Below are 23,061 nucleotides of genomic sequence, written 5' to 3' on the forward strand. Positions count from 1 at the left end.
GCTCCAAGACAGTTCAATGAGCAATTGTGCCTGCTTTCACTTTGGTCGGGTTGTCTTAGTGCTGGTGGGAGGGAGTCCAGGCCTGTGTGCCAGGCAAGCGCTCTACCCCAAGCTGTTGGGCCCACAGACCTGGTGTGACTTTGGTAGTGGTTTGTTTTTGAAAGTTAGAGGGGTGAATGTGAATATGCTTTTCTGTGCACGAACTCTCTGGGAGGATACATACATACAAGAATCTGTCTGGAACACTGACGGTTCCTGTAACGGAAAGTCTTCCTTCTTACAAGCTTTTACGTGCTGGGATAACCAACTTTGTTATAATGCAGACATAGCAGTTTCTGTTTGAGTTTCCTGTCTACCAGTCAGGAAGAGACTGAGGGAGAGGACTGCAAGCTTGAGGCAGTTACTACAGTCACACAATATATTTTGTCTATTAGGTTAAGAAGAAACATTTTTTTTTTTTTTTCGGAGCTGGGGACCGAACCCAGGGCCTTGCGCTTCCTAGGCGAGCGCTCTACCACTGAGCCAAATCCCCAACCCCTAAGAAGAAACATTTTTAATACTGATTTTGCTCATAAAATGGTGACAAGTACAAGTTGTCCTATTATCCTATAGCTCTGAAATAGTTCTTGGTTTGTTTGTTTGTTTGAGCCAAGATTTCTCAGTGTAGCCCTGGCTGTCTGGAACTCTATTTGTCGACCAGGCTGGCCTTGAACTCACAGAGATTCCCCTGCCTCTCCCCCCTCTCACCCTGAGGGCTGGGATTAAAGGTGTGTGCCACCACCACTCAGCTTCAAATGGTGAGTTCTACTTTCACTGATTAAAGCTAGTGCCAGTGAATGGTGCTCCCAGCTCGGTTCAGCTCCACCTGAGTTTTGCATGTATTGTGGCCAGGTTCTTTGTACTAAATGATGTAGCTTATCTCCATGGCCACGTTCTCCCACTGGTAGGTACCGATGGGCCTTTATTCCTGAAGCTTCAGATGACTCCGGCTTAGAAGTCAGAAGGCAAGGCATACATCAGCGAGAATTTAAGCCATACGTGGTTCGACTAGCAAAACTTCTTCGGAAAAGAGCAAAGGTACCAAAGCTTAGGAGGCTCTCATTATGTTATTGTTGTTTTCTGTTCTATTGTGTATTCTATAACTGTGCTAATACTAAATGCTGCATTCGTGAGTCATTACTAAATGTTTATATGTACTATATAGCTGCTATATTAAATGTTGTACTTGTGAATCATTACTAAATGTTTCTTGTAAAACTAAGAATATTATCAAGTTTATCTGGAAAAAAGTTCTTGGTTTTGAAGATTTATTTTTAAGAAATATCTCTTTGTCATACTCAATTTTTTAAAAAGATAAAAGAATTCTTTAAAAACATTTTTAAATTTCTTACTTTCAAAATGAGTGAAAACACTGGAAGCAATGCTTGTATAATCTTGGGACAAACCTGAGAGTCTAGTGTGTTCGGAGTCAGGGTGACACCGTGATGAAATCAGATGTGAGCTGAGTGAGCACTGCTCAGGGGTGTTTGCAGAACAAACCTGTCAGATTAGCTTCAAAAAGGAACAACCAAAAAGATGAAAAGATCAACACATCAGAGTTTAAATAAACTTGATAGAAATACCTCATCAAAGTTGAATTATAGCTCAATAGACTTCTTTAATAACATCTCCTAATATTTTCTATAACTCGTGTTATGCCATGCTTCAGTTGTATATCTACCCTACTCCTGCTCCCTGTACTTTTAAAAACACTGCTAAGAATAAAGCCATCTACTAAATGTGATTCACTACTAATCAGAAAGTCAGTGAAGGTACTCAAAAATACAAACGTCTAAGACATTTTTAAAAACATCTATGTGGACAAATAGAAAATGAGAATTACCAAGACCTGTCTCATAGAGTGTAGGAGGTTAAGCTGTAGTCTATAGCATGCTCCGAATCCTTTATAACTAAGGAAGATGAGGCTAGCCTGCCAATCTTTGCCCTGAGGCAGAGGGGAATGAAAATGGCAGGTTCACCATTGGGCCTTTGTTAACATCTCATTTCCTCAGTGCAGAATCTGTCCAGTACATACAGTTGAGGCTCATGGGATGGTTTTTGAGACTGGGTCTGTATGAACTCACATGGTTTTGTCTTAGCAGTAATGAAGCTGTATCCTCAGAGCAAAAGGAAAGAAGGCAATTAGAAGCCTTAAGTAAAGGATATGAGATACTTGCTTCTTTAGGAACCAAATAAAAGGGCAAAGTTATGGACCAAAGTCTGATCCAGAATGTAAGAACAAAACTTGCCCTTTTCTGTCACAGGATTTGATAAGGAAATCCAGATGCAGTGAACAGTCATGAGACTCTGGGCCCATGCCCTCTGACATCCTCCAAGGTGCCCCACAGATAAGACAGCTGCTTACACGAGAAAGTGTCTTCCCATCCCGATCCCTTTAAACAAGGCCTTCATGGCCAAACATACTTTTTACTGGAACAAAGGCTATGAGTTCTCCTCTTTCCTTCCACAGGACGAGGAGGACTTTAAGATTTTGGAGGGATTGGAGATGGCCAAGCATCAGGTGAGGGTGGCTGCTGATGCATATGATATGGCAGCAAAAGCCCCGAGAGGTCAACAGGAAGGCACTCCTCTGTAGACGTGTGAAGTCAAAGGAGAAAGTTGTATGGAGATGTTATTCCGTGTCGAGGACAGGCACATAACAAAACCCCACTGAAACCTGTGCTTTTCTTGATTACGAGCTCAGGGCTGTGAGGAGGGGTTCCCTCTTTTACAGGAAAATCTCAGTGGGACTATAAAAGGCAATTTTACCATGATTCTCCGTATTTCAAAATTAGCTATAAAGGGTATAAGCAGCATTTACTTCCTTTCAGGATAAATTCATTATCTCCCCTTTGCTTGACCTTTAATTGCAGTCCGATTTTTAGGAGACTAGAAGCAACATGATAAACCAGGCGCTGTGTGACGGTCGGCTGGCCGGCGTGTGTGGTGATGAAAGTCCGTGTTCACCTTTCATCTGGATGGGAGGCTGGATCAGAGCTTATGACTGAGCTGAGTAACAGCACGGCTCATTCTAAAGCCCTTGCCTGCTCCTGCCACGTGCACCTTCCGATTTTACAGACTCATAGTGTAGCTCAGCGTTAAAATGCTTTCCTCTCTAAAATCATAATAAAGAAAGAAACTTGGGATCACCCAACTGATAAAAAGAAAACCAGATAAGTCACTTTCTTAGCAGTGTCCAAGAGAACGCAGTGTGTGAATGAACATAACAAGCTTACTCGTCCTTCCTGCCTTTCCTGTTCTCAGCATTTTCTTCTTGTTGTGCTCTAGTCTGTGATTTTGCAAGTGCAAACACCTTCAACTCATTCAGTCCTTCCTGTGGGTAGACTTCCTGTAGCTGTTGGTGTCTCTTAAAGTAACTAGGAAACAAATATCATTTATTGCAGTTTTTGAGACAAAAATCTTGTATCTTGTATTTTTCTTGGTTATTTTATGTATCTACATTTCGAATGTTATCCCCTGTGCCCCTCTCTCCCATACCTCCTCTCCCCTCCCCCTGCTTCTATGGGAATGCTCCCACTCCTATCTCAACACCCTGGCATTCCCCTACACTGGGGAAATAAGCCTTCTACAGGACCAAGGCTTCTCCTGTTTTTGTTGGGCAATGCCATCCTGTGCTACATATGTGGCTGGAGCCATGGGTCCCTCCATGTGTACTCATTGGTTGGTGGTTTAGTCCCTTGGAACTCTGGGGGGGTCTGGTTGGTTGATATCGTTGTTCTTCCTATGGTGTTGCAAACTCCTTCAGTCTTTTCTCTAACTCCTCCATTAGGGTCCCTTGTTCAGTCCAGTGGCTAGCTGCAAGCATCCTCATCTGTATCAATAGGGCTCTGGCAGAGCCTCTCAGGAGACACCCATATCGGGCTCCTGTCAGCAAGCATCAGCCTTATTATATCTTATACTCAAGGTTCTCCTGCCTCATCATCCCAAGTGCTAGGGTTATAAGCCATGTGTTGCCACATCCAACTTAAAGTAGCTCTGTGTCTTTATATATAGAAATTACTGGTGTTGGTATTTAGTGGACAGTTTTTAGCACAGCACAGTAAATAAAGGGCAGAACCTGTACACTAGCCAGGTCCTGTACTCAGGGTCCAGCTTCCCTCCCGTGTCTAGGTCAACCCGTCATTTCTGTGCTAAAGTGCTGAGTCTGGGGATCCTCAGCTTTATGGGTGCTGAGTCTTTATGGGAATCTTTTTGTTTGTCCCAGACCATTCTCACAGAACATGTCTTACTTGTTCATAACAAACCACCTCCCTTGTGTTTTGCAGAAGAATCCAGAGGAGGACGGCTCGGCGAGGACACTGGGCTGGGAACCAGGGCACTTGCTGCTCACCCTCTGCACCATGCGCAACATGGAGCAGCTTCTGCCTTTCTTCAACGTCCTCAGCCAAGTCTTCAACAGCAAAGTCACGAGCCGCTGTGGAGGACACTCAGGGAGCCCCATCCTCTACTCAAACTCCTTCCCAAGCAAGGACATGAAACTGGAGAATCACAAAGCATTTTCCAGCAAAGCCAGGCAAAAAATTGAAGAGATGATAGAAAAGGACTTTCTGGAAGGAGTCATAAAGACTTGACCACCACCAGTGGTCCCCAGAGCCTAAGCGGAAATGTAATACTTAAAACACTGCTGAGTTGTACAGTTTTTTTCTTTTATATATATGTGTATATGTAACAAAACATTATTCCAGTTGTATTTAATTTAAATAATTGTAAATAAGAGCTTATGTCTGAATGTGGCCTGATCAAGTTTAAATATATAGGTGGCTCATACGGATGATGGTGCCTACAAGGTCTATATCTGCATATATAGTCCATTGTTTCACTGTCTTGGGTTGTCTTAAACCTGCAAAATACACACCATGTTTTCTTTTTTCCTGCTTGGTTTCAAGCCTCATTTAATTAAGTTGTTTTTCTTCTTTCTGTGGCTAATAATGTCCTAGTATCACAATGGTCACTTCATTGTGAGAGATTTCATGTATTAGACTGAGCTGTATCCCTTCCCTGAGCACTAAAGAGTGAGTAGCTGAAGCCTGGACCACACACTCCAGTGGGCACAGCACAGCCCTCTTGTCCAGTGCACAGAAGGATGGGCCACCTGCCAGCTCTGATGCCGAGAAGCAGCAAACACGGCATTTCTTCCTCACAGTAAGGTCTGCATGGGAAATCGGATCATACAAAATCTCCCCTATGTGAACCAGGCATGTCAGTGCTGCATCTCGGTTAGGTGAGCAATCGCAAAGGTGCTGCCAAGAGTTAGTTGGTAATAAAGTTTAATTCCCAATACCCTACATGAATTCACTGCATACCCTGTAAAATTAATGACACTTGAGCTATTAAAACATAATACAGATTAAAATCAGGGTAAGCTTCATTCCCATGTCTAAGATTTAGAGCTTCTAAACATTTTTTTCCTGGTAGCATTTAAAAACCATCTAGAAATAATCCATTAGCATGCATTTGTCATGTCACGATTGCAAATGCCTTAGTGCTTTAGTATTATAAAGTGTTATAAAAACATTTCAGAAGTCCATTTCCACAGAATATAAAATTCATCTTCAGAAAGGTGGTTGTGGTCTTTCTCCAATGCCTCCGGCCAGCTGAAACACCGCCAAGCTCACCTCATAGGCAAGCGTATCTGCACTTTCCTGCAAATCACAGTAAGGTTAGGGGAGAGGCACAGTGCCTGTTTTGGGTCCTTCCCGACTGTTTCCAGCTTTTAGTAATAAGTTCTAAAGCCCACAATTAAATAAAAAGTGGGTTGGGTACTTCTAAATGCAATTTTCAGTTTCTAGTTTATAAAATTATTCTAAATTAACTTAAAACCAAGCCTCCATAAGTAATTCTTAGAGGTAACTGTTGATGTTTCTCCACGTTCACCCAAAGGGCAAATGATAAAATTGCAGAAAATACAGGTACAGAGTAAGGACAGGAATATCCTCTGAAGAAAGGTTTGGAAAGTCCAGAAACTTCCACAAACTACAGATTTAAAGGGGGAAAAGAATATATTAAAATTAGCATGTGTCAAACTAAACTAAGGATTTATTACTTATCCCTGCACAGCCAGAACACATCCTCGAGAATCTGGGATAAAGAACATTGTCTGGGAACAAATTAAAGGGGGTGTAAACTTGTCTAACCGTGTACCTCTGACTAGCCTCTCACTGTATTCACACTCACTTCAATCTCCATTTCCTAAAGGACTGTATTCACAGATGTCAAAGGAAAGCCATGGTGAGATCCAAACACAGAGTGCTTGCTCCTTCCCTGTGTTCCTTGATTCCCAACTCTGTCAGTAGATTGATCCCAGCTTACTTGTGAGGTGGCTTCTGCATAGACTCGGACAACATCCTCAGTACCAGAGGGCCGTACAAAAGCTCGGGCAAGCTTGTACTTCTTCACCAGGTCATTGATTGCCTCCTGGAGTCCTGGTGGAGTGACTGCTTGTCTCTCAGCATCTGTGGTGCTAATAACTCTTCTGTCCGCAACCTGCGCACAAACACGTCATGTGGGGTTGGGGATTTAGCTCAGTGGTACAGTGCTTGCCTAGCAAGCGCAAGGCCCTGGGTTCGGTCCCCAGCTCCGAAAAAAAGAAAAAAAAAAAAAAAAAAACACGTCATGTGTTACTATGTCAGACTCACTTTCTAAAGCTTACCCTGTTCAAAACAGTCTGCCACAGAGGAACAGGTGGGCACTTCAGGTTACCGTGTGCAGCAGTGAAACCCCAGAGCAGGTGAGGCAAAACTCACCATAATAAAATTTCCTGTTTTGTTTGTAGTTTTTCAAGACAGTTTCTATCCCTGACTGTCCTGGAACTTGTTCTGCAGACCAGGCTAGTTCTGAACTCAGAGATCACCTGTCTCTGCCTCCTGAGTGCTGGGATTAAAAGCATGCACCACCATCACGGGTGCCAAGCAGCTTTAAACATCTACATAACTCTTTAAAGAAAAATTCTTAGGGGTTGGGGATTTAGCTCAGTGGTAGAGCACTTGCCTAGCAAGCGCAAGGCCCTGGGTTCGGTCCCTAGCTCCGAAAAAAAGAAAAAAAAAAAAAAAGAAAGAAAAATTCTTCAGTATGCAAAAAATTACCTTTAGCTAAAGAGAACATTTCCACAAATTAGCTCAGGGCTACCATTAAAATAATGGCCAATAACTACCGTCTGGCCCCAGGACTGATCAGATAACTTCCATGCCTTGTAAGAAGCAGCATATTATAAGAGAGCTGTGGTGGAATCTCCTAAATATGGGAAAAGCAAATACTCTGCAGTCATTTCTCTCTGAGGTCTGGCTTTACTATTTCTAATCTCTCATCCAATTCTACTGAAGAATGTGTAGACTGATACAAATTAAATATGGGCTCATCTGAAATGCATTTAGAGAATTCTCTCCCTTAGAGTCTTCTAACAGATACAGATTCTGCTGCTCACACTAGCTCCTCTCAGTTTTGCTTCAAAATAGCATGTGCTTGGATGTGAGAAAATGAATAGGAAAGCAGAAACCTGCTTAAGCTGGTTACATAGTTTTTGTGACTTTGTTTAAATTTGTTCACATTTTTAAGTGATGCATATTCACACATAATCCCTCCCATTCTATAAAGTGGGAGTATAGAATAACTTATTTTTTAAAGTACGAGGCAAACAGTTGTTATAAGGCCTTACTTCCTAACTAGAAAGTACATATAACGAAACATAACCCACTCAGGAAACACTTGGCATGGGGAGACTGGAAGAACGGCTACATTCAGCAAGGTGGTTTCACACTCTCTTCACCTTAACTTTGAGTTGTCTGTTAGGAAGATCGGCATAAATAGCATCCCACTGCTGTACAGACAGCCCCTTCAGAGCCAGGATGGCCTCAATCACCAGCATGTCAGAAATAGCATCTCCAGCTGCCTGCAAGATTGGGGAGCAAAGCATAGGACAGCCTTAAGTAAATCCCATGGGAACACGTCCCCTGGAAAATCAAGCTGGGCGTCATCAGCCAGAGAGCAATAAATAACATAAACACCAAGGTGATACACAGAACTGTGGAAGGTAACAAGGACAGGTATTCAAGTCGTGTGAAACATACAGACTGGGTAAAGGTTCAGTCCTGACACCCTCTGACTCAAATACTTCAAGTAGATCTCTTGATGGCACTAAGAGGGAGAACAAGCTGTGGTTCAAGATACACTTGAAGTTAGAGCCAGACTTAGCTTGTATTTCATCTGTGAGACAGAGATGATAACCCTGCTTCCCATTCCTGCAGTGATTATAAAGCAAGGTGGATAAGATGGCCAGTCCAAACAGGCACTCATTCCATTGTCTCTCTGGACTTGGGACATTGCTCTTCCACTGACTCATAAATGTATCTTGCTCAAACATGTAAATATTAAAGAATTTTCCAAAGGTCGTCTTTGAAAAGTTAGCCACACACAAAATATATAACTCAGTAACTACTAAGTATACTTGAACTTTCAACATTTTCTTAGTAAAATATCAAGAAAAGGAGGCGTATAAAAATGTTCCATTTCTAGTGTAAGTCTCAACTGTGGACAACAGTGTTGGAAATAAACCACCAAGCCAGGCCCTTTCCACTTTTTATACAATTCTTTGTTCATGTCTTAATGTTAACTCCTCGCCAGCCACCTCAGCAGCTCTGACCTGGTTGAATAAGTCGATGAAGCTCGCAAGCATCCTGGCAGCTCTTCCCTTTTCATCTTCCAGCTCTTGGGCGAGTCTCTTTATCCTCGCTTCAACCGCTTCACTGAACAGAGCCTGCGGTGGAAGCGTATGAAGTCAGTCCAGGTTACCTTCATTCCTAGAGAATCTGGAGACACTGAATTAGTAATAATGTTACTTTTATGTTCGCCATCAATATTAAGATCAAATCAGAGCATAAAGGGTATTACTAAGGAGACAGTTTACGGATTATAAAGCTAACTTAAAAGAGAGTGCCACTTGATGAAAACAGATGTGTTTACTGTGTTCTCCACTCCCATCTTGAACCATGCAGCAAACAGTGTCAGATACCTACCACCATATACACTGTTTTGAAATGCCACAACCATCCTTTTATAACCCTAAAAAGGCCAGTACTGACGTTAGCACGCACTGCTCAACCCTCTGAGAAAATAGACACTCCTTGGTAAAGTAAGATCGAGGGTGGCCTGCTGGGTTTTGTAAAGTTTTACTGAAAGACATATCCATTTTCTTTATAATGACTGAAGTTGAACAGATCCAACAGAGACCTTATGGACTTCCCTTTAAAGGCTGAAGTTATATTTTAGTTGTATTTTATAGAAGCAAATTCTCTTTCTCCTTATACGCCTGGCTTTTCCAAAAGCAAATTGCAAACAGTAAAGAGAATAGTTTAAACTACATTCAGATGTCTACCTCAAATCTATTCATGAAATGAGATGTACAAAGACATTTTGAAATAAAATCTGAACCTTAAAAATCTAAAAAATAGTTATACTCATTAAAATAGTGACTTTTAGAGTATGTGAACTATGTTAGACTTTTTTTTTTCAGAATAGTCCTCTACTAAGAAATGTTTATATACACTTTAAGCCCAATGAAACTTTTCATCATAGCTACTGAACTTCTATAAGAAGTGGGAATATTTTAAGGAGCTGAATTGTACATTATGAAATAATGTATTGTGTTGTTTTAAATGGTGTGTATGTGTCTATATGCATACATGTTGAGGCCAGGATTGACCTCATGTTCATCAAGGACTGCTTTTTGATACAGGATCTTCCATTAGAAGGGCTCACTGATTACACCAGCTTGATTTGTCAGTGATCCCCGGAATGGCCTGTCTCTGCCTCTCCAGCACTTATCAAACTCCATACCTCATATCTGGTTATCCAACTGAGCTCTCCCTAGCCCCTTTAAAATTGATACATTCTTCATACAAGATCAATACAGTCTTAAAAAAACATTTTACAGCATCAAAAAGTATACAACAATCATGTAGTTTACTCCTACATGAACTCCAGCATTAAGAAAAGTGCCAGCCAGGGCCAGTTGCCATCTTTAACAAAACTTACTGTGCCATGCCCATTCGCTTCAAAATAAACTCCAATGTCAAACTCTTGAGCCTTGTGATGCAAATGTTTGACACCGGTTTTAGTGCAATACACAGGTACCTACAACACAGTAAAGACAGACAATGGTTAATCAAACACTTGTTATATCTATTATTCTAGAAATAAAGAACAAAATCTGGAGCCTCCCTCTGATGCCAAAGACAATAAAGGTTTAAGACACCCACACCAACAATGACTACCAGAAGAGTGGCATCATCTGCTTTCAGAAGGCCGCTTCTGTTGTTGTAGTATGTATGTTGTTAGTTGTAGTATGAGGACAAAGGGGTCTGCTTTCCTTTTCTATGAAGGACCAGACGGTAAATATCCTATACCCTATAGGCTATATGGTCTTCCACAAACATAAGTGTGCAGAGGCAGCCACAGACCTCATGTAAACAAATGTGCAGGATTCCAATATGGTTCAATTCCAATAGAACTTTCATAAATAGTGGCAAGCTAGATAGAGTCCAAAGACTATTTCTTGCCAACTATTTATTGGCTTAGAAAGTTATGATAGGCCAGTTGGGGATGGGTGTGGTGCTACACACCTTTGATCCTACTCTAATCCCAGTGCTCACTCAGAGGACAACTACAGAGTGAGTTTCAAGACAACCAGGGCTATACAGAGGAAACCCTGTCTTGAAAAATGAAAATTAAAGGGACAACAAAAGGCCAGTTAGACTTTCAAGACTGGTCATAGATAGTAATAAGTAACATTGACTGGATCAGCAGCAGTAAACAGCCCAACAGATTTACCAAAAACTCACCACAGAAACAAAACCACACGACAGGCCTCAAGTAAGGTCAGCATTTGTTGCTTGAGAAACCATAGGAAGGCAAAGGTCAAAAATACTTAATGCAAAAGGAAAATGGGTTGAGAGGTAAACAGTTTCTGATGTGTAAATACAATGTCCATGTTAAAGAGTCCTGCGTTATGTTAATGGTATCCTGTCAGGGAGGGACAGTGGTGCTGCAGTGGTACCAGAAGACCAAGTCTCATGATGCCCTGGTCATCTGGTCATCACAGCTGAAGACACTATAGAGTCACACCATGACACCAACACGTCACATTACTGCACTTCTCAGAATGTGTCCTAGGATCAAGCACTAGCCCATGAAAACCCGTGGAGTGAAGCTGCTATAACCATGTATTTAGAGTAGGGCAGAAGCGAGCAGCCTTGGTGATGTTCTGACCATCTACTACTCTCTTAAACTACAGGAAATCCACATCAATCTTCATTTCTACTCCTTTAGAAGACTGACTGCAGTTGAGAGCAGCCAGCCCAAGCATTCTTCGCAGTCCTTCTCCTGCTGTATTGATTCACTTCTCTGCCCAGAGCCTGCCGGAATTCGAAGTGGTTTTCAAAAGGCTGGAAAAATTAGAGCCACTAGTGAGATGGAGAAAACCAAACGGCTTCCATCTTGTCCATGAACCCGACTCTGAGCAGCCAGTGTGGTCAGAGACTGGAAAAGCAAGTAGAAGCAAAGTCCCCATCAACCCAGAAAGGCTCTCCCTCCAAAGCAAAAGACATAGGTCTGTAAAGCAAGACCACGATGAGCATGCCAGGGTGCTCCAGGAAACATCCTCGCCTGCTCCCAGAGCCAAGCAGACACATCCCATCTCATACATACTGTCTACACAACGGGGTTACTGATAAAGAGTCTCTCAATACCCAAACTCTGCCAGGCTCACCTGAGTACAACCATACATCAAGTAGGCCTTGAGGGGGGAAGCCTAGCTGAAGGAAGTCAGTCACTGGAGGACCCACTTTTCTACTTTCACGTCCTGAGTGACCCCATGTCACTCCTCACACTCCTCCTGCTACATCTTTCCCGCTGGGGGCTATATGCCTTCACACTGAGGCAGAAGATGCCCTTCCTTCCATAAGTTGCTTTCCAGGTCTTTGATCACAGCAATGAAAAATATCTAGGTGCAATAATGCGATTGTGTTTGAAAGAGGCATCTTCAGGCCCTCAAGTATCCACGGGTTACAAATGCAACTCAATTAGCCTTCTAAAAGATCTGCACTCATTATAAGCACTTGGAGTGGACAGGTTTTTGATATTACAGTAAATGCTCCAAGGTGAGCTCCAACCCTCCCTCCCTCTTGCACCAGAGATGTCAGTCTTTGGATCCTAGTCACATTAACCTGGAGAGTGGCTCAGCTTGGTTCACTGATCACTTTGTAATAACATTATTTTCCCCGAAGAATCATCTTACCACACTATTCAGAAAAGACTCAAAACCAGATGATGGGATACCTTCATAACTTCTTCAAGGTACCTTGTGGAACTTCCATTTGCATATGCTGTCTGTACGACGCCGATATTCAGATTTTCTCCAATCTAGAAGGAAACAGTGATGCTTAACTCACAATCAAAGGCACGGGAGCCTCTGAGAGTTGTAAAGACACCAGAAGCAGCCAGTTTTGCCCTGGCTTGGTTTAAGGGGAAAAAAATGGTATTCTAAATGGAATCATTTACTCCTAGAAAAAAGTCTAAACTATCTGCAAGCACTGTTTTATTGTGGGTCCTCTTGAAGACAATCTGTGATCTCTGTAAATTATTAATAAACCTTTTCCAGGTTATAATTTCCAACTACAGCTTTATACTAGTTTCAAGGAGATTTCCAAAAGAGGAAAAAAAAATACATTACTAAACTTGTCACAGTAACAGTAATAATTATATCAGGTGTTATTTGTTCTAATTTTATACTTGACAGTAATGATGGAATTCTCAGTAATGCATGAGTCGTCAGTATAAAGAAATCAAAAGGTCACAAAGCTCCATGATAAGGCCAAGCCAGCATAAAGAAAAGACGCATGCATACAATCACCTAGAACATTCTCTGTACTGCAGTGAAAGCCAATGCCTCATGTTGGCATGGCTGCCACCGTGCTTGTTTTTGTTTCAGGGCACGAGTCTCGGGAACTCCCATATGGTGGTGCTCGGACACTCAGAGGCTCCCCAGCCAGCCAGAGTGTGGCTCAGCCCCACCTCACCTCCAACAGTAGCTCTTTAAGGAAGCTGCTGATGAGCGTCGATATCTTGTCTCCGTCTATGAGATGAAAGCGGCCAGCTGCATCGCAGTAGTAATACACGATCCTGTCTGCATCCCCGTCAAAGGAGCAGCATCTGTCACCCGGCTTCATTGCCATTCCTAGCACACAGGAGGATTTAAAGCGCCCTTCAGACTGAGAAATGAGAAAGCTCACTACATGAACACTTAACTATCTTTTCAATACAGCAGATCAAAATATTAAATGCTACAGTACAGCACATCCACTATTTCAAGAGATGTTTTAAAAGATCCCTTCCAAGTAACAAGCCACTGTTTCCAGTTTTAAATACCGATGTGCACTTGACCTACTGGTACTCTTTTTGAAGACAAACCTCACTAGGTAGCCCAGGCTGGCCTCCCAACTCAATAGCCACCTGCCTCTGAGTGTTAGAATAAAAGGTGCATGCCAGTTGCCAAGCTACTGGCACTTTTTTGCAGTCAAATTCTTGCAAGGCAAAGTAAAAACCAAAAATGGCACTCGCATACATGTGAAATATGCTATTCTACTAAGATAAAATTTTATTAACCAGTTGGTTTGGCTAGGCAAGTTTCCCATATAATCTTTTGAAAGTCATGGAGATTTCTAAACGTTACTTAGAACCATGTTGTCCCTTACATATGAAAAATAAAAATCAGAACTAGCTAACTTATAAGCTTTGATTTAATTCTTTATTTTGCTTTTCAAATCAGGGTTTCTCTGTGTAGCCTTGGCTGTCCTAGAACTTGCTCTATTTACCAGGCTGGCCTCCAACTCAGAGATCTGCCTGCCTCTGCCTCCTGAGTGCTGGGATTAAAGGCGTGGGCCAGCACCGCCCAGCTCCTTTAATTCGAATAGACATGTTTTATCTGCTTATCCTGACAGGAAGGAGAAATGCTAGTAAATAGGACCATAGCTTATAACTTCTGAGAGCTCGCTGAGCATTTGCATACACTCACTGAAACTTCAACTGCTCTGTCAGTTATCAGAAAATCTTGCTGTCCCTTAGGAGTGCACGACAGCAGCAGAGACACAAAGACAACAGGAAGCAACTGGGTGACTAAGAAGATCCTGTTAGCCTGGCTGCCTGCAGGTCCAAACACAGCCTGTTGTGGAGAGGGCATGGGTCTCGCCAACAGAGAAAGCCACAGAAGTAGAGACCTCAACAATCAGACAAACAGGTGAAAGTCTAGAACTGAAGGGCAAGTAAAGTAATATCAAAACAAGCACTACACTGGAAAGGTGGCATAAATTAAAATACTTAATGCCTACCACAGAGAGGCACAACAACAGCCCCCACAAGTGAGGCAAATGCAGGACAGCCGTAGAGTGGGGCAGCTGATCTGTAATGTGTGGGGATAGCAGATTGATGGTGTAGGGAGAGACATCAGTCATTCAACAGTGAAGTAAAAAATGCAACTGAACGCGGGCTCTGCGGCCCAAACAATCCACCCGCCATGCAGGCCAGGTTAACAGAGAGCATCCTGGAGTCTAACGGGGCGTCCACTGCCTCACTACAGGTGACCACACCGATCTTCTGATCTTCCCGTGAGGGAATCAGTGAGTCGGTTAATGATCTCCAGGCAGCCTTCCACTCCCTTTCTAGGAGTCTAGTGCAGACAGCATGAACAGTAAGCTACGTCCTACTGCTGCCTTCCGATCAGGAATTCTCAGTGTGCTCCCTGGACGTGAGCCACCGGCAAAGCCTGGTGACAATAGGAATCTGCACCCCAACGCAGCCCACCCTGGACAGACAGACAGGCGGCCATCTGTGTGCTGACAAGGAAGGCGCTTGATCCTGACAGATCTCAATTTTGAGAGCTGTCACCCTAAAGTGCTGTTTTCTGCCTGTCCTTTCAGCAGGACGTGATCTGAATGGCACCCATGAGTGGGCAGAGCTCTGAGGATCCAAAGGTGGCGTGACTCTCCGCTCACAGGCAGCTTACGTGAGCTGGCTCCACGGCGCTCTGGGGGCCGGTTAGACACCGCTGCTATGACCCTGACATACCCTGGGGGGGCTTCTGCTGACTTTTCACGAAGTCAGCACCGCACAGGTGGTTGAGCCGCCCTTCAGTCCCATCATTAAACAGCAGAACCGACAGTCCCTGGCGGAAGTAGTGCTCCATTTCCTTTAGCTTCAAGGCCCCTATGCCGTTGGCACAGTCAACCTTAACCCATCTGCTTCCGTCTCCACTGCAGGAAGCCTGTAACAGGAAAAAAGACATAGGAAGGAAAACATCACGTCACCAAGGTGGATGCATGCATGCATGCACATATACATGAAGAGGTCTTGTTATTTCCACGTCCTTGAAATAAACCTGAACACAGCAGTAGTGTCACGGAATGAACAGCTCACAGAAGGCAGCGGAACCTCGACGCAGTAGGGCCCACTGTGTCTGTAGCAGCCATTTAACCATGAGCACACAGTGGCTGAGCACACTACCCATGCTCTTCAAGGCACAGGATGGCACCAGGCACATTTGGGGCTTTAGGGATTTTGTGGTTGTTTTATAATTTTCAGTCTTTCAACAACACCCACACCAAAACTGAGTTCTAGGAGAACCAGTCAGTGGATCACACCCTGCAGGTCTCCAGGGTTAACAAGTCGGTCTACCTAAAACAAAGTCCTTGCTGCTGCCGGTATTTTCTCTCAAGCCAGTGGCATCTACATTATAATCAGGTTATAAAAACAGGAAAAGGCACCATGAGTTTTCTCAGGATACACTCACCAGTAAACACAGAGCAGAGCCTGTGCTCTCAGAGAGAAGGATCTAGTGATCCTTGGCATTTGGGGAAGAAGTGGTAAACTTGGGCTGGCAACTGAATTACTTCATTCACCTGTAGGAATTCTAATCACAATGGGGAAATGTCTCACCTGTTTCATGAGTTCTACGAAAGCCCTGGAGAGTTTCTGGCAGTAGCCTTCTATGGTGGCCTGTCCATAGCGGCCTTCGGAATTCCGGCAATACACCATGTAGTGTAGCTGAGGTGTGGTCAAGAGGCCATAATCTGCCACACAGACAAAAGGCATTCATTCCACTGGCTCACTTCTCATGAACAAAAGCAGCTCACATAAATTCATACCATAAGAATGTTAGCCCCCACCACCACCCCAGAAAAAGGTGCCGGTGCTGGTGACACTATGGTAACCAGGACTCAGGCCTTAATAGACAGAGGACTGTCAGGTAAACAAGCCTAAAGGGTGGGTTTCTGTTTACTACTAAAGCAGATAGCCTGAGGGGGAAGAGTTTGCCAGGAACCTCCATTAATCCCCTAGAACCTGCCTAAACCTTCCCACAAAGGTCAATTGCCTGGGGTCAGGCATCAGCCGATTGGCTTTTCCACCATTTTGCTCTTATTTCTGTCCCCACCCACCCCCATCAATCCCAACCTCTACCCCATCCCCAATAGACCTCTCTTTCTACCCACAAGTTTGGTGGTTCAATAATCTGAACCATGGCTTATACCAGAATCTCAGAAAACAAAAATTGTCACTGAAACTGTGACAGCTAACATGTTTTATTTTTAATTACTGTGGTTGAGAAATCTATAAAGCAAAAATCCCTGTAACCTGTAAGTTCCACTTACCCAAGGACAAATAACTTCCCAGAGTGCTAAGGGCTGTTCCTTAATTGCCTGGTCTTATCCAATTGTAATGAAAATGTTGCTCATGTAACATAACAAACAGTTCTGTCCACAACCTCGCTTGTACCACCACAGCGGGAAGGAAGGAAGTCCGTAGCTTTGTGGGTTTTGCCTTTATAAACCCCTGACTAAGGTACTTGGGTGCTATACCTTGGGAATTCCAAATCACTGGTGTAGACCTGGTGCCAGTATATGAGTAAAGCTTCTTTTTCTTCTTAGTCATGGTCAGGCTGATGAATCTCTGAACGACCCCAGGCCCGTAACAATATCATAAGGACATGTCCCCTACCTACCTGATCAACCTAGAAACCTCAAAGTTCTTTTTCATAGCTCTAGCCTTAACCAAATCCTGAAATCCTTTCAATTCAAGAACCAACCAGAGCACCCAGAGACTAACCACCATCCAAAGACTACACATAGACAGACCCATGGCTCCAGCAGCATATGTAGCAGAGGATGGCCTTGTTGGGCACCAATGAGGAGAAGCCCTTGGTTCCGCCAAGGCTTGATGCCCCAGTGTAGGGGAAAGTCAGGGGGGAAAGGCAGGAAGGGATGGGTGGGTAGGTAGGTGGGGAAACATCCTTATAGAAGAAGGGGGAGAGGGGACGGGAGAGGGGATTTATGGATGGGAAACCAGGAAAGGGGATAACATTTGAAATGTAAATAAATCTCTAAAAATAAAAATAAAAAAGTGTCAGGATTTCCCACTGCTCGTGTCTCTACTCATTCTTATACAGAGCTTACTGTGTATACCAGAGTGGTCTCCTGGTCTCTTTTCCTATCCATTTCCTCCTCTGCACAACAGCAAGTGGAGGTTTGTGATGGTTTGTATAGGCTTGGCCCAGGGAGTGGACCATTAGGAGGTGGGGCCTTGTTGGAGTAGGTAGGACCTTGTTGGATTAGGTGTGTTACTGTGGGGATGGGCTACACCCCTGTCCTAGCTGCCTAGAATCGAGTCTTCCCCTAGCAGCCTTCAGATGGAAATGTAGAGCTCTCAGCTCTGCTACACCATGCCTGGATGTTGCCATGCACCCATCTTGATAACTGACTGAACCTCTGGACCTGTAAATGTTGTCCTTAGAAGACTTGCCTTGATCATGGTGTCTGTTCACAGCAGTAAAACCTTACCTAAGACAAGGCTTAAAGTAAACATAGCCGTTTCTCTTGTGTATAAAATCCCTTAATTAGGCTCTGCTTACTCTTGGGACACAACAACCAGAGGAGGCTGAGGGGTGGGGCTGCAGCGCTCTATGGCTGTGGTCCTCAACCTTCCTACTGCTGTGACCCTTTAATACAGCTCCCTTATGTTGTGCTGACCCCAACCATAAAATTACTTCGTTACTATTTCATAACTGAAATTGTGGTACTGTTGTAAATCATAATTATCTGTGTTTTCCATGGTCTTAGACGACTCTAGTGAAAAGGCCACTTGATCCCCCTCCACGCCCTGTCCACCCGTCCCCCCCACCCCTACAAAAGGTTTCGACCACAGACTGAGAAACCCTGATCTAGAGGATCCAGCAATCGAAATTCGGGTTGGTATAGGAGACAGAATCATGGACATAAACAGACTAAGGACTGACCAGACGAGCAGTCAGAGGCAGCAAGCTGAGGGGACACACAGCTCAAATCACACCAGGATTTGCAACCATTTCTGAAATGTGCCTAAGCATGTGTCTGCTCCAGTTGCCATAAGCATACTTCTACTGGGCAGGAAGGCGAAGAGCATTCTCGGCACTGACAATAATCAAAATATCCATAAACTCTGGAAAATGTTGTCCATGCCCGAGAGTCAACTATGCAGCCAAGACTGAGCTCTCTGTAAAATCAATAAGCACACTCCTCTAATTAGTATTTAAATTTGCTTTCATCCTGAAACACTGGTAAGATTGTATGTGTAAATAAGAATTGTCACATGAAGAAAAGATTTAATACGCTCTGTCTCGTGGGTAAATTTGTAATATTTTGAAAGTTAGTTTATCTAAGAATTAATTTCTTAATTCTTATTGTTTTGTTACTTCCCAATTCTATGTGTTACTTTTGAAATTTAAAAACAATTTCTTAATGATTAACTTAAAACTACATACCATGGAATTGACCTCCTAAAACAGTCACGCCGTCTATTACAGACTGGGAAAGTTTCTCGCTGCTGGGTCTGCGAAAGGAAAGAATAAAGCAGATTTTAGCAAACAGGAAAGCGAATGGAGAAGACGTGTGCTAAGAATTTCAAGGTAATCACATATTCATTGTACCTGAAAGCCATCAAGTTACAGTATGTCTACAGGTGCCTTTGCATAGGTGATGTCTTGAAAAATTCTGGCTTTTAAGTTTACAAACTACATGCAAAGAGTCAGTCAGATATGATGTGCAGACCTCCAATTGAAGCTGGCACAGGAGGACCACTAGGCTCATGACCTACTTCCAGTATAGAATTCAAGGCCAGCCTGGGTAAATTTGTGAGAATGTATCAGAATTAAAATGGGGGTTAGGACTATATAGCTAAGTAGAAGTGTGTTTTCCTAGCATACGCAAGGCCCTGAGTTTAAAACCCAGTAGTGGGGGGAAAAAAAGAAGGAGGGTAATAAAAGAGGGCTTGGAGAGATGGCTCTTGCGGAGGATCTGAGTTCAATTCCCAGCATAGGCAGTTCACAACTGCCTGTAACTCTAGCTCAAAGAAATCTGATAAAACACCTGACCTTCTCTAGCAAATCCACGTCCACACAAACACGTAGGCGCGCACACACACATAGGTAAGCAATAATAAGAATATCTGGAAAGAGAGAAAGGATGGAAAGGCTAGAACTTGCACCTAGTTTGACTGTAGCAGCCTGCATCTTAGGAAGTAATAGCAAACAATCAATACTGAAAGCACACAGTGCAGGCATACGGGAGTCTTAGAACTCTTGAGTGCACATAACCTAGTTTCCCTCCTATAAAATCAAAGCAAATTACTCATCTGCCTGAAAAGCAAGCAAATCATTATACAATCACAGGTAAGAGCCCACCTCAGCAATGGCTAATAAATGAGTCAAGGACATTAATCACTTAGCAGTTCTTCTGGCTGTGGACCTAATGAGAGTGTGGTTTCTGCAAAACCTCTGGTAACAGACACCAAGTCCCAGCTACACGGAGAATAAGAAGATGCATCCTTTGAAGGTGACTTGGATGAAGCCAGAGCTTGCATAAAAGAGAAAACTATTGTTTCAGGGTCTAGGTTTAACCCAGCATCACAAAAAGAAGTAGGCTTTCGTAAAGCAAAAGGTGCGGCGCATGGCAAACCCACAGACAATAACATTGTTTCCAGTGAATTCCAGAATGGAGAAATGACAGAACAGCTGAACCAGCAACAGACTACAAACAAAATCTCCATGTGTGGCTCATTCAAAACAACTACGTACTCTGGCTCTGCAGAGGGGGAACGAGCCTACAGTGCCACACTCACTAATGCGTCCACCATGTGAGGACACGGCTATTCTACACAGATTATTTCAGGAAAAACTCACAAAAATGCCGATTTGTCGCCAACACACTCGAGGAGATGAAAGCTCCCAAAGACTACAAAACCTGCTCACATTGTGTGAACGCTAAGACTTCGGGGCCTCCAAACCCAAACTTAGCCTCCTCGTGCCACCTCAAAAGGAAAACAGAGAGCGGCGAGGCCTGGGCCTCTCTTAATCCTGCCTTCCCGCTGATATGATCCTTCCGGGATATGTGCGCTTGCGCAGACAACCCTGCTCGTCACCTGGTGTCTCTGCCAACAACTATGAAGGCAGTCTGCTGCGGATCCACGGCTTCTCTCTCCACGATGGCAGCAAGCACCTTGGGCAGGTCCTGCTCCTCGGCACTGGCCAGACGGGTGGCATGCTCCTCCCAGGAAGGGGCCAACATTTCCCCCAGAGGATCGACCAATTTCACGCCATTGTCTTCCTTAAAAGAGAGACAAACCTTAAGGGAGCACGCAGTGGAGTGAGTAGAAAGAACCTTTGCTGTCATCCAGCTGACGGCTGAGAACTGCCCTGAGTACCAGCTGGCACCAGCAACACCAAGTCTCCATGCAATTTCCTCCTCAGTTCCTTGTGATGCTATCTATCCTTATTGATAATGTCCCCCTCCAAACTTGGAAGGATATTCTGTTATTGCTCTAATCTGGATACTCTCCAAGAAAATAGCCTCATCCCATTCCCTCCACACCCAGCTCAGTCTTGAGCTAGACGGCAGCAACAAGAGTTATTTCAAACCCGAAGGCACATACTCCCACCATTAAAATGTGGACTTTGAGCCAGTGATGGTGGCACATGACTTTGATCCCGGCGCTTGGGAGGTAGAAGCAGGAGGATCTTTGTGAATTGGGAGGCCAGCCTGGGTCTGCAGAGCAAGTTCCAGAACAACCAGGGTTACACAGAGAAACCTAGTCTCGAAGAGAAAGAGGACGAGAAAGAGAAAGAGAAAGAGAGAGGGAGGGAGGGACAGACGGACAGAGGGATGGAGGGAGGGAGGGAAAAGAATGTGTGTGGACTTTGGTTCAAGGTTCTCAGACACTATAGCTTAACCATCTTGTTACCTCAGGGTTGTGTGAGGCCGTAACCATGACTCCAATGGTAGATCTTGTCTGCTTTGACCTCAGAACAGCTAGCAACCCCATTCGAAACATGATATGATCAAGATGTTGGGCATTTGTCCGGAATCCAGCAGTCCCATACTGAAGAATGAGCCCCTGAGGCTTGGCATGGAATGCCGAGCGCTTAGAAACAGCCTCCAGATCCATGTCTACAAAAGTAAGAACTATAATGAAGGAATTCTTACCAACTGCCAACCCAACTAGGCACATTTGTCTCACTGGGACCCTCTCCAAAGAACTATGTTTGGGAGGTCAAAAAAGAGAAAAGGAGTCCATGAGTTAGAACTACTTAGAAGCTCCTGCTGAAACTGGACTCCAGGACAGATTCTGGAGAGACACCAGCTTCCGACTCCTCTCCCACTTTGCCTCCACGATGAACTTTCTTAAAATAAAAGTCACCACATCTATGGTCAGAGACTCCTAGAAGATCAACGATAATTTTATCTTACAAAAGGATCAACTCTGGTGTCAGTCTCAGTTAATATTATAAAGTCTGTGTGTGGCCAGTGAAAGACAGAGGCTGAAGGTCAGATGCACAAATCTGTGTGGCTCTTTTGCTATTCCTTCCAAGCTGGAAAGAAACAGTCCCAAAGGAAAAGCAAAGTGCTGTCATTTCCTCTGGTCTGAGACCTCCCAGGTCAGCTAGGACATCTCACAGAACTCCCAGTCTTCATAAAAGACAGACATGGCAGCCTTCTAAAGTGATGTCTAAAACAACTAACATCTTTGATGCTGCTTTTAAAAGTCTGTCATTTAAAAATAAATGAGTCCCCCTAACACCGTGGGATACCTCCAATTAATTCAACTCGGGGTTTTCTACTTCAGCCAGCACTGTACTTGCAGAGCCACAAAATGCACTTCCTGGGTCAGCTCTATCCTAGTTTGCCCAGAGAGGAAATGCTGTCTCTCCCCTACCAGCCACACCTCCTAGCTTTATTACCCTTTCTTGCTTCAATACACAAAACTACAAGAAATGTTGGGAAATGTTTGCTTTTGTCCAGTTGGTAAAATCAATCATTCCCAAGCTAATTTTGATCTCTCCAAAGTTATCAAACTTTTGTTCACAAGGACGAATATATTTTTGTAAAAAACTGTCCAGTTAGTAATGTATCCCGATTATTCATAAGGGCGTCAACCACTCCTATGAAATCCAGAACTCTCTCAAAGAAAAATAAGTCATACAACAACAGCATGCTTCCACCTTTAATGCATTTGGAGTTTTAGAACTAATTTCAATTAGGTATGGGAATGCTTATTAAAGGTCCCAACAGTGCCCGCTTCTTTCATTCAAACTGCCACATTCTTCGTGATGCATCCTTGCTCCCAGCTCCTGATTACTCGCGGCTCCCCGCACTACACCGTGAGGACAGCAGGCACCTGGGCCGCGCCGAGTAGATCCCGCAGTCATCCCCAGCCTCAGCTGCCAAGGAACCCCCACCCACAGCGGCCCAGCGTTCCCCACGCCCGCTCACCTAGATCTGGAGCAAGAACGTTCTCTCCAAAGGCGAGATGCGGCCGCGCAGTGTGCACCTAACCAGCTCACTCAGATCTCGCAGACGTGGCCGAGCCTGGCTTCCGGGCCGACGCCCCGCCCCCACCAATCACGGCTGGGAAGGTCCGATGGCCCCGCCCCTG

General features: G+C 44.0%; 2 protein-coding genes and 1 long non-coding RNA gene across 16 annotated transcripts in view; 1 reads left to right on the forward strand and 2 right to left on the reverse strand.

Moving 5' to 3' along the window:
- Dop1a (DOP1 leucine zipper like protein A) overlaps positions 1 to 4,931 on the forward strand; it is a 102,540-nt gene extending 97,609 nt beyond the window's left edge. For 8 of the 13 annotated variants that reach the window (XM_087562236.1, XM_087562240.1, XM_087562238.1 and 5 more), the window contains 3 exons: positions 948 to 1,077; positions 2,510 to 2,560; positions 4,326 to 4,931. In XM_087562236.1, coding sequence (XP_087418362.1) covers positions 948 to 1,077; positions 2,510 to 2,560; positions 4,326 to 4,631 — 487 coding nt within the window. In that variant the 3' untranslated portion in view covers positions 4,632 to 4,931. 13 annotated transcript variants of the gene reach the window in all.
- LOC148004287 (uncharacterized) lies at positions 2,641 to 4,267 on the reverse strand. The gene is made up of 2 exons (XR_015627923.1): positions 3,276 to 4,267; positions 2,641 to 3,154 (listed from the first exon to the last, which is right to left on the reverse strand). It is a non-coding gene; the product is annotated as an uncharacterized LOC148004287 (long non-coding RNA).
- Positions 4,932 to 5,310: 379 nt separating the features above from the next.
- On the reverse strand, positions 5,311 to 23,001 carry Pgm3 (phosphoglucomutase 3). 2 transcript variants are annotated; one of them, NM_001401193.1, is given in 13 exon segments: positions 5,311 to 5,702; positions 6,370 to 6,543; positions 7,823 to 7,945; positions 8,696 to 8,809; positions 10,087 to 10,185; positions 12,388 to 12,471; positions 13,128 to 13,285; positions 15,172 to 15,367; positions 16,039 to 16,172; positions 18,896 to 18,963; positions 20,551 to 20,735; positions 21,370 to 21,575; positions 22,899 to 23,001. In NM_001401193.1, coding segments are annotated over 12 exon segments (1,629 nt in total). In that variant the 5' UTR covers positions 21,574 to 21,575; positions 22,899 to 23,001; the 3' UTR covers positions 5,311 to 5,612.
- Between the last annotated feature and the right edge of the window lie 60 nt (positions 23,002 to 23,061).

Source organism: Rattus norvegicus, chromosome 8 (assembly GCF_021556685.1).
Source record: "Rattus norvegicus strain SHRSP/BbbUtx chromosome 8, alternate assembly SHRSP_T2T, whole genome shotgun sequence".
NCBI lineage: Eukaryota > Metazoa > Chordata > Mammalia > Rodentia > Muridae > Rattus > Rattus norvegicus.

Excerpts from the sequence above, each read along its gene's own strand:
- Pgm3 (XM_087562846.1), bottom strand. The coding sequence starts at position 21,573 with ATGGATCTGGAGGCTGTTTCTAAGCGCTCGGCATTCCATGCCAAGCCT. Across the intron at positions 10,186-12,387 it reads ACCTTGAAGAAGTTATGAAG|GTACCTGTGTATTGCACTAA; the intron begins GTATCCCATCAT and ends ACTGTGTTGTAG. Across the intron at positions 7,946-8,695 it reads TCATCGACTTATTCAACCAG|GCAGCTGGAGATGCTATTTC; the intron begins GTCAGAGCTGCT and ends CCAATCTTGCAG.